This window comes from Oryzias melastigma, linkage group LG7 (assembly GCF_002922805.2).
Source record: "Oryzias melastigma strain HK-1 linkage group LG7, ASM292280v2, whole genome shotgun sequence".
In the NCBI taxonomy this organism is placed as follows: Eukaryota; Metazoa; Chordata; class Actinopteri; order Beloniformes; family Adrianichthyidae; genus Oryzias; species Oryzias melastigma.
Window position 1 is genome coordinate 29,705,942 of NC_050518.1, and position 11,975 is coordinate 29,717,916.

Below are 11,975 nucleotides of genomic sequence, written 5' to 3' on the forward strand. Positions count from 1 at the left end.
TTGCATATTGCAATTTCCCCATTGTGGGACTGTCGTGGGTGTCCTCAGAACAAATGTCCAGAAACCAGAATGCAGCAGCAATAAAGGTTGCAGAGGCGCCAAGGCTAAACTTTTCTCTTTTATTAAAGAAAAACGAGCACATCTTTTGCTCACAAGGGCCACTTCACAGCTTCACACACAGCCCCACCCCAAACATTTCCACTTCCTTTTAAACTCACCATGCCCCTCCCTGTGGGCGTTGCAATCAATTAGTTGTGGCATCTCAAACAGTTGTACAAATACTTTTCATAAATTAAAGTAAACAAAAACATTTCTCAGACTAACTGAAAACATCTGCTGTTGTGTGAACATAGATTTCTTGGTCCACCTTAAAAAAGAAAATACGAAGTTAGGTAAGTCACGTGACCGGCAGGATTGGACGTGAACTTCCTGTAAACAAAAGAAAAGAACAGAAAGAGCTACAAGCTACGGCATGTTTGGCTATATGTAAATGTAAGTGTATGGATTACGTGTTGGCAACCCTGTGTGCACCCAGGGGGACCTGCAGAGGGAGAGGGACAGAGAGGACGTACGCGTTTTAGATGAATGGAGCGCGTGTGTGTGTGGCTGCGGGTGTGTGTATGTGCGCGCGTGTCTGAGTGCAGCTATCAGCTGACGGTGCTACACCGTCACAGGGACTAATAAAGGTTTTCTTAATCTTAAACCAGTTTCCTGCTTGTTCCAGTCCCAAGTCAGGTAAATGCAGAGAATAGTATCTGGATGAGTATTCGACATAGAACTTATCAAAAGAGAGGTAAGATATTTGGATAAATAATCTGATATAATGACATCATGGTTTTCTAAGCATTTTAGGGGCTCGGACTACGGAGTTTCACTCCCAGCCTGATACATCTGGACGTATGATTTGGGTTTCCTCCGTGTAAATGTTTGACAGTTTGGGTGTACCAAACTCATCGTTTTCCGTTGTCCTGGCTATTCCCATTAAATCCTGTGTCTCTAACCTTCGGGATGCGTTACCGGACGCTGAACCTTTACCAGATTATGGTACCGGTACGCATCCCGGTACCATGTCCCGAGGGTTGGGACCCCTGGTTAATAAATGCATTTTTTCCCTGTCTGTGACCCAGTACCAAGCGGCCCTTGGATTAGTACTGGTTCACAGATAGTAGATTGGGAAGTTAGGGGCACCAAAAACGTCAAAAAGTGACTCGGAGGGGGCCCGATCCATACATCCATACATGACATGTTGGGAGTGAGAATGTGTTGGCTCAGACGGATATGAAGCTCCATGATCACCCAGACTTCCTCCCCCTTGATGTTCCATCTGCACACCACAGTGGGGCTACTTAAATCTGGGCCTGAATCGGGGGTGAAAGTAGATTTTTTTGTGGTGCTGGTACTATGCCCACCCCCACCCCCATGAGACAATCCAAGATCTTTGACACTGGCATTTTTGACAGCCACGCGTTCAATTCTATGCAAAGATCCATTCATAATGTTCTTTTGTCCAGATTCAAGGACAATCTGGCAACATAGAAAAGTCACCTGTGCTTGATGGTTCTGATGTCTCAATGGCCTTTTCCATGAAACTTGCATCTCCCCTTTTCTCTTCTTCATCCTCTCCTTTAGACGATGTGGTCTGCTCATCTTCATCCTTACTTTGGATCTTCCTCTTAAACATCTGATTCGTTTTTCTCTGCATGTTTATTTACATTTTTCTTAAAAAAAATGTGCTGCTTTATTTCACAATGTCACCATTTACTTTTTCTATCTTCAACTAAATTTATATTGTATTTAAAGTGACCAATCAAAATAGCAATGAGAAGTTTATGAATCATTTGTTGTTCTTGTGCTGTTGCACCTCCGTGTAACACATTAACGCTCAGATGACTGTAAACAAATTGAATGCTCCCGAACGAAAAGCCAAACGCACCCCATGACACGCGCACGAGTACTAGACTTGTTTACGGACAACGCATTCTCATTCCCAAGTCGTCACACACTGACGCCTGGATCAGGACCCCTCTGTGTCACCCCCCAAACCCCTAGGTGTCTCCCACTCATCATCCCCTGACACACTGGCTGTTCGGAAAATCAAATCAGAACTCGGCACCAGACGCGGTACCAGACCCAGCACTGGACGTGAACTGGTCCCGGACGCAATACCAGAGCCGGTACTGGATGCAAACCGGGATCAGGTTAGGGTACTGGTGCGCTCCGCATCCTGGCATCGGACCAGTTCTAGCCTACGGCCCGGAGGTTGGGGACCCGCCTCGGGCTCAGACCGCACTTCAAAAAACAATGAGTTGGGACACCCAAAATGTCAAAAAGTGAGGCGGAGGGGTTCCAAACGTCAATATGTGACGACTTGAGAACTAGGACGTGCTGTTAGAGAAGCAAGAGACCGCAAAGAGAGAGAGAGAGAGAGATGCAGAGCATTTAATCAACTGTCCGATGGGCCACTAGAAACAATCCAAACATCCAAATAAAGCTCTGCCGCTCACAGCTTGAGTGTCAATTTTCATTTTTTTCTTTCATAAGAGTGACCGCGGCTTCTGTCATGCTTTATACAGCAAAATCAAGCCACACAGCAGATCTCTCCAGCCGGAGCGGTGTTCCGCCTCCAATTCTTTTACCGGAATGCTGCTCCAGACCGCTGAACTGAAAGCTTCCTTGAGCTGCACCGTGGCATCCAGCAGAAAAACGCTGTTCCAAACGTAGCCACAACAGAGCAGCAACAGCAGGAAGTGTTCTTACTAACCTGGATCTTTCATGGCCCCGCCACATTAAGGGCACGGGCCAGAACTGCCAATGGGCTGGTTAATGCTGCAATGGGTTACATGAGCAATGAACAAAATACTGAGTTGACTTTGTTAGATTTACATAAATATATATTTTGTGTGATGAATGTTTTCTTTTGCTGCTGTAAAATCTTCTGAATGTGGTGTTTGTGATAAAACCGTCATGATGCTGAGGGTTACAGCCAAAGAAAAACAGTGTGTTTTGGATGAAAGACTTTCACTCTCTGCCAAGCTGCTCATCAGACCCACAGCGATGATTTCTTGGTGTTTGTCTGTGTATTCATTCCTTTTTTTTTAGGCTGCTTGGGTGAAAATAATAAGGCTGCAGTCGACACACAACTACAGAAGTGGAAATGTCCTTGGAGAAAACCCCTCATTATTCCTGCTCACAGGCCTGTACAGACTGGAAACCAGAGCAGACATGCAGAATGAAGTTCAATGAAACATCATTATCTGCCTCCTAAACTCATATCCGCTTCAGACCCGCCTCGTTATTTATCTCCTGAGACCTGAAACAGTCTCATCAGGAGGCAGTTCAGCATCAGAATGTCTCTTCTTGTGTTTGTGTGCCGGGGGGGGGAGGGGGTCATCAGTCATTGTTTAGTGATTACAGGAATCATTAATTCACTGTTTGATGAGTTCATGTAAGAACAGCTGCTCAGTAGACCGTTAAACTAATAGATGATTAGCAGACCTTTCATCTCAATCAAGGGGCCTCTTTTTGCTGCTTCAGCTTTTTTGACCTTAATAGAGATTAAACTGTTTTTAATGGTTTCTTTTGTCTTGCTGAATGTACTGAACAGGTACAATTAGAAAAAATCTGAGTTTTTAAATTTTGCACAAACGTTGCCTGAATGCCTCAAGTTGACTGTGACTGACTGATACTCAACTGAGCTCAACTTCACGTATTTATAAAGCACTTTAAACAAAACAAGGTTCACCAAAGTGCTGAACAAAGCATAACATTTGTAAAAACACATAACAGATAAGATATAAGACTATTAACAATACAATAAAACCAACTCATATAAATAGATCAACTCAACTAAAGGCTAAAATAAAAAAAACATGTTTTAAGAGCAGATTTGAGGTCCAGAGGTAAATCGTTCCAAATCTTAGGTCTGAAGACTGAAAAGGCTCGATCACCTCTCAGTTTTCTCTTGGTCTTGAGAATGTCTAACTTCATCTGGTCAGCTGACCTGAGGGATCAGGAAGGCGTGTACACCTGGATCAGGTCTGAAAGGTAGTTTGGAGCGAGACCGTGAAGACATTTAAAAACAAAAGAATTTTGAAATCAATGTGCAGACGAACTGGGAGCCAATGAAGTGATGCTCAAACAGGAGTAACATGCTCTTGTTTCCGTGCACCAGTTAAAAGATGGGCAGCAGCATTCTGGACTAACTGCAATCGAGCAAGTGACTTCTGGGTAACTCCAACACAAAGAGCATTGCAATAATCTAAACGAGTTGAGATAAAAGTATAGATTAAAATCTCAAAGTGACAGCGAGAAAGTCGAGATTTAACCTTGGACAGGTGCCTCAAATTAAGAAAGCTGGACTTGACCACTGAATATGAGTATCCAGTTTCACACCTAAACTTGTTGCTGTCGCTTTCAAATAATAACCTCAATAAGAACCTCAGTCTTTTCCTGATTTAAGAGTAGGAAATTACATGACATCCATGCTTTACTATCATCAAAGCATTGTAATAACTGTTGAGGAGAATATGCTTCTTCCTGCTTTAAAGGTACATGTAAATCTGGCTGTTGTCAGCATAAAAGTGGAACGTAATCCCATGTTTCTGAGAACTGACCTAAGTGGAAGCAGGGACAGTGAAAAAAGAAGAGGTCCGAGAACAGAACCCTGAGGTATGCCACATGTAAGAGGTGTCCTCCAAGACGGACACAGAAGCTCCGTTTGTACATTATTCAGATCATCTGATTTTCTGGATTTTTTTCAAGTTTCTGCTGTGATTCACCACCGGAGAAATGAACAAACAGCAAATCAGGATTTTATCATCAAAATGGAATGGACTCCCAGGGATTCCCAGGAACATAGCAGACTTCTGCAGTTTTGTTGTGGGCCAAAAAATGGGTTCTGATCAATCTAGCTCACATTGACATTAACAGCCGTATATTTCACCATCAGATGTTACCCTGTGTAGGCTGTCCGAGAACCAGATCATTGGTGTAATTGTTCTATTTTAAATTGTAAGCATGCTTAATATTGTATTGTTTTGTGTTGTTTGTTTCTTCTTTGCATTTCTTTTTTTAAGGACTTCTTTAGATTGGCAAATATGTTTATGTTTAGCCATAATATATTGTTTTGTAAAGGGACCACAGATGGAAATTGGCTATTAAATTACAATCTGGTGCAAGCATCTTTGCTTCTTAATCTTAATGTTTATTTTAGGCGTCCCATAAATAATAAACTAAACTAAACTAAAATATTATTAAATTTATTTATTTGAAGTTTTTGTTGTTGAGCCTGATAAAAATCTATCTGAGCGTGTCTAGTTCAGGTTCTGGGGAAGAGAAGATGGTATCTTCACATTGACTGCAGTCAAATGAGCCGCCGTTCACATTTCTGTGGTCAAATCAGCATCACTGGATTTTTGGTGTGAGTTTCATCCAATACTTACGGTAGCAGGACTGAGAACGCTGGAAAATCTCCACCAGACTCCACGGAGCTTCTTGATGTGACAACGGAAATGTGAATGTGAAAACGTGAACTTTTCTCCTTCAGAATCTACTGGAATTATGTTGATCGTGTTAATGGTAGAGGAGTTACAGTACATCAGAGAACTTAAACACAGGAGCTCTGATGTTAAAGGGTTAAAGGTCAAAATCAGTGGATTTTTCTGCCAAACTTAAAGATCGGCAAATATTAAAAACAGAAGATAAAACCTTCTTGGTTTTTCTTTTGTTTTCTCCCAAAAATAGTCAAGTATGCTGGATCATAGCTGCTGCCTAATGTTCTGAAACTCTGAAACATGGTAACGACTCAGCGTCTACGTCTGCTTCCTGTTCTGTTTACTGTGACACATCCCCGACATGACAGCTGCTTCCCTCTGAGAGTTTCAAGAAGAGAGCGTTTTCATTTGGAGCTGACCAGTTCCTCGCGCTGCGACAGGAAGGCTCTCTCCACATTTCCCTCCGACTCTGCAGGAGGCTCCATCCACACCGCCGCCGCGTTTGAAGAGGCCTTTGATGTCAGCTCCATGTTTTATGAATTCGGTGACTTTTCTCCTCAGAGACAACCTATGAGCTCGGTGGAGGAAAAAAACAGCCAAGGACAGCAAGTCCAAACAGTTTATTAGTGAAACAGAAGTCGAGGCACAACCTCACATGAAGTTTAGGCACTGAACTCTACCGCACTCGAGTCACAGCCACCACCGAAGCCTGCCGGCCGCGACTGGGCCGGCTCACAGCTACGCATGTCAAACAAACACGGAGTCACCACACGAAGCTTCAGAGCGTCCGTGGTTCAAAGCGATGAAAACCTGAAACACAGACACACGAGCGGAGAATCCCGCTGATCTGATCCTCATCATCCACCTGCTCTGACGGAGAGCCGGCTAAACTCACGCTAAACAGTTATACAGCCTTTTGGTGAAACCCTTTTCATGAACTCATTCTTTGAAGAGGGGCAGATGCTGCTGGGATGTAGCCTTGACTTCAGCCGGAGGGCAAACTTTTCACATGTCTGGTTTCTTTAGTTATTGCACTTTTTAAGTTATTCAAGCCTAAAGGATTAAATAAATATCTTTAGGAAGAATTACTTTAGCTTATATTGTCCTGTTTGCTTGAACGTCTTTGCATGTTTTGAATTCTTGTTTTAAGAAGGAACCATTGACTGTATATGATAACTGGAGTAAGTGACCCCTCTGACCGACTCGGACCAATCCCTGCTCACTGACCACGTCCTTCTCCAACATGTTGGCGTTTGCATTGCAAAAAAAAAAGCAACTAATTAAAGAACCATTTTCACTCGCTCCAGGTCTCACATACAGTCAATGTCAGGAACCTGATCATCCAAAGACTTGTTTCTTAAACCATTTGTGTTTAGGAGATTCAAAAAGTCATCAAAAGCAGAAGAGTGATGACAGCTGCAGACACGACACCGCCACCTCCTCCTTCTGTAACTCAGGCTGATCTAAGACACAAGTTGTACATTAATTTTTAGGTTAAGAAGCTTTGCCAAGATTGATCAATTTTGACCCAAAATTTTCCATTTTTATGTTGCATTTATACAACACTCCTATTGTCTCTTCTGTTTACCGTCACAACAAGGTGAGATAAAACTAACAGAAGTTTAAATTAAAAGTATTTATGAGGACAATTCAAGAAAACCTCAATAAACTTTTTGTTTGTTTGTCTATGCATACAATACATTTAATGTCATGTGGAACCTAGCAATACACAAATTAAAAACGCTAAATCCAAGAACATGAAAATAACCATAACAGTGCAAACCTGAATGCAGATCTGTGTCGAGAAAACTATCATAGTTTCAGAGTTTTTATGACAAATGTAACAGAAGAAATGTGAAGTATTTTAATTTTTATCCACCAGTTAAGTTTTATCTTATAAAAAGCATTTAACTGTAAAACTGCAGCACTGGTTAGTCCAGTTCAGAGGGAAAAACTCATTAACTCTGAGAGCAAACATAGTTTTTGTCTTATCTTTTCCATGCAGTTTCATTAAATATTTGTGGCATTCCTCTATTTTCTATTGTTTTGCCAGTTTTGTTTTTTGGCAGCTGCTATGCAGAATAATCATCTAGCCTCTTTAGAGAGTCACCATCAGGATTCACTAATGAAGTCATGTAGCTGTTTCTGAGATTAGATAATCCTTTCAAATACATTTTTCTTTTGAACCAAATGCAGTCCAATAAGTCTTAGTGGGGGATTTCATTCACTTTATACCCAAATACAGCTTTATTTAAAAAAATAAATAAATAAACTCATCAACAGGAAGTTGCTTGTCCTTGTAGGTTGCTGGAGGACGGACAGAAAAATCATCTCTCAAAAGCTGAGAGCGCTTCTGTGTCTGATGGGACGTTTAAGCCTAAAGTGACCAACTGGATTCTTCTCTGGTTGTTTCAATTTCTTCCTATCATTTTTGGACTAAAAATCCAAATTGGGCGTAATTTAAACTGTCAATCATTAAGTCTTAGTCATAACTGTCATTAAAGGTGGATTCAGTCTGTCTGAAAAACAGGCAAACCTGCACAGGGTATGCAGATGAGCCATTCAAAATAACAAGGCTGAACATCAAATAAATGAATAATTTGGGGTTATGTCTCGTTTCTCTGCAGGAGAAAAACTCCAGTTATGCTTCCCATGCAGACATGATTTAACTGAACATTACTAAAACTTTTTGGTATGTTTGGCTGAATCCAAAGTGTTCCCCTACCCGTCCAGTTGAAGGGGCATTTGAAGGGAAAGAGCTGTCCAAAATATTTTTTTAAGGGCTAACTTTCACTGGGGAGAGACGAAGAAAAGCGCCTCTCCTCTGCAGCACATTGCAGCACGGTTTACCCCCGCGGCAGAGGGCGTGGCACGGTGCGGGTGTGCTCTGGAGGTAACATTTACAAGTGTATGTAATATAAGTAATGATTTTTTGTTTCAGGATGGCCTTTTTAAAGTTATAAAACAAATGCAATTATTAGGGCTGTGAACGTTAACGCAATTAATCAAAAAGAAATAACGCGTTTATATTTATTTTTGCAAATAACAGTAATTACACCTCGCAAAGAAAGAATCCTTTGCAATCCTCAGTGGTTCAGGCTTCCACGGCGTGGGTTAAAAACACTTCATCAGTATTATTCCACTCATACACGGTCCATATATTTAATCAGATTTTAGTACTTTAAACTTGTTATTTTTTTGGTTAAGATCACTTTTTCACAAAAATATTTGCTCTGTGATCCGGCGCACCCTGTGCGAAGTGTTGTTTTGTGACACCGGGCCCTCATTTCTGAGTGTTTCATTCTAGACCCCATATTTTGTTTCTGACAAAGCTTATTTTCTGCTTCCCTGCTGCCTGCCCTGACCCTCACCTGGACTCTGACATTTCTAGCATGGATTGTCCCATTCCCGTGACTGACCTCTTCCTGTCTGACCCTGGTTTAGCTCTATTACGTATTTCTGAGCACTGGCAGCGCGGCGCAAACACAGATGACTAGCGACTATTGATGACATCATTGAGTGGGAGTGTTGTCTGAATTTTAAAGACACCATTTTCCCAAAACTCTCCGTTTGGACGATACATGTAGGAGTAGGGCGAAGCCATAGGGGAAGAATTCGGATTTGGCCTTTATTTTCAACAAAAACGTTTTACTAAAAATGTTCGTGCCACACACATTGTCATGAAGTTAATTTAATTATTTTATTGATACAAAAACAACTTATATAAGAAGGTTTTAGGGTCTGATTAAAATTAGTTTAGAAACCGTTTGTTCACTTCAGGGAAACTCAGGTTTGTGACTGCATACTGTTTATTTTATCAGATAGTTCAGTTGAGGGTTTTCATGCCCTCACCCCCTATTATTTTGGGGTTTAACTTGGAAAATCCCCAGTATCCACTTTCCCACAGTCAGAGAGCCCAGCAGCACCGATCCAGCGCCAGCTCAAAGCATCGATACGGATCAGAACAGAAGGGAGGTTTTAGGGATCAACCATTTTTTTTCCAATAAACCATCTTTGTTCCACATGTACCGTCCTCAGTGTTCTCATCAGAAATACACATCTCTTTTATTATATACAGAACTTTTCAGCTGATCTCCTTGTGGAACCAAAACAACGAAAATATAACTTTATGCATCTAGTAAAAATAGATTTTCTGCTACAGCAGTCAAAAACACTTCCCAGAACGTGACGACACCACGGCACACCTGTCACCTGCACAACCTCAATCCACAACACAAAAGGCAAAATATGGAGCAAACATGGACGGTCAACAACAGAAACACACAATCTGACCCTGATCAGAAATATTCATCTTCCAGCTGATTTTCTTTTGTTTTTTTTCTTGATACAGGCTTAAATATAAAACTAAAAACACGTGGAAACGATATGCTAACGTAACAAGAACACATGGGTGCTACCAGCGGGCGTTGAAACGTGTTGTCTAAGAAACTGTCCTCACGTCGCCCGCACACACGGACACACAAATAAATAAACATAAAAATAGAGAAGCTGTCAAAAGCCGAACAGTGAAATAAAAATACAAAATCCCCCGCTGTTGTGTCAGAACCTGAGTCTGTGGGCCTCGTCCGGGATTCCAGAAGCTCTCTGACAAGAAGGTCTGACCCCCCCCCACCAAAGGTGTGGGAGGTAATGATAGACAAGGCAGCCGCTGGGGTTGATGGGAGTAGCCTGCCGTCAGTCGGCAGAGCTGGGTTGGACGGCACTTGTTGTCAAACTTCACTGAGCTGCAGATTGTTGGTGATGAAACATTTGACCTTTGATGTCATAGAAAGGGGCGTGTTCTTGTCGTGAGATATTTTCCCTCCAAAAAGCTGCTGCGTTATTTATGCACCAGAGCTGTGAAGAATCTGCTGCACTGAAGCACCTTTTCCTGCTTTAGGCTGAACGGTCTGGTACAGGCGCAGGCGTCTTTGGGTTTGTTTGGCACTGACGGATCAGGTACAGAAAAATCCAGAAGCAGAAAAAATCCAGGTGGCGAGCGCTCACGTCCCGATTTACACAAATAGAACGGCATCTTTAACATGTAAATCCTGTTTAAGCTTGATTTTGTGCTCATGCAGCTTAGTCCACACCTCTGCAAAAGCCGTCAAGAAAAAACACTTTACTTGTTGAATCTTTTTAATTTATCGAGAAAAAAAAATATTTTTTGAATTCTACAGAAAACCAAAAGTTCATTTTATTAGAGTTCATCAGTGTTGAGTCATAATGCGAAAAAGAAAAATCTTAACATAATTATAGTCTCAGTGAAGTATATAATGGCGTGCAACCATGTTATTATGTGTTCTAGTTATAACCGATTCTAATTTGTGCTTTAGTGTGAGAGACTCCCCACGCTGAGCAGCTGTGCTTCAGTTTCACATTCTGATACACAAAACTCTCCAGAAAAATTACAGCTAATTAGACAGCTTCTCTAACCAATCATCTCAGAAATGTATGTAAATATTTTCAAAACTATTGAATTAGAAAAAATGTTTCTTGTTTATTAGGTTTATTTCTAATTTCCTTACATCAGCATTGAGATATATTTCCACTTCTGTTTATGTTTCTATTGTTTTTGAGTTTTACTCTCACTTCATTTTATGTCTCATGGAGGGTTGAAGATGTTCTGGATGTTTTATATTTTCATTTTTAATTGTTTTAAGCCTGTAAAGCACTTTGAGTTACTGTTGCATCAAAAGTTATTTAAAAATAAAGTTTAATTTAATAAACATTTCTCTGTTTACCCAGTGAAAAGCTGCTTTGCTAATGTTTTTTTCTAAATAAGGACATGATTTTTATAAAAATTAGAGTTGTGTTTTTTCTGTTGCCTTAATTTTTTGTTTTTATTGAGAAAAACAATGTTTTCCTGTATGCAGTCGTTCTATAGCTTTGTCTTCTACAGTTACACTATTGAAGTTGATGTTTTACCAAAAAAAGTGAATTTGAAGTTTTTTACTCTGTATAGCACATAAATAACTGCAAAGTCACATTTTGATTAGTAAAAGTGGCTTAATAATGAAATGTTCACAAAAATATCTATTTAAAACAAAAAGGGAATATGTTAAGAGTTTTTCTATCATTTAAAACAAACGGGCAAATCTGCATTAACATCTATATTTACTCCTGCACTCTGAAGTTATCAAAGAACTGTTAGTGTCAAAGGAGATGTGAGAACTTATCCATAAATGTAAAGTCATAATAATCATAGTAGAAATAAATAAACTGAGATTAGAGAACTAAGTCCTCGTGGAGATTTTTTCACGTCTGAATGTGTGTTTGGGTGTCATGGTAACATCATGTTAGGGGAGGAGTCACAAACACAACAACAAAAATAACATGTTGAAAACGAAAGTCAAAGTCAAAAAGAAAACCCTTCAATAGCAAAAGCAATTAAGTACATTTTAGGAAATGAAATATGATTACATTTTAATAGTAATTTTATCCTCATCTGTATTAAAATTCCCTCCTAAAATACTAAATAAT

The 11,975-nt window shown here is 40.4% G+C and overlaps 1 protein-coding gene across 1 annotated transcript in view; it reads right to left on the reverse strand.

The window, feature by feature from the left end:
* LOC118598932 (scavenger receptor cysteine-rich type 1 protein M160-like) overlaps positions 1–6,022 on the reverse strand; it is a 37,928-nt gene extending 31,906 nt beyond the window's left edge. Inside the window, exon 1 of the mRNA XM_036212637.1 lies at positions 5,912–6,022. Coding sequence (XP_036068530.1) covers positions 5,912–6,022 — 111 coding nt within the window. The remainder of the gene's footprint in view (positions 1–5,911) is intronic.
* Between the last annotated feature and the right edge of the window lie 5,953 nt (positions 6,023–11,975).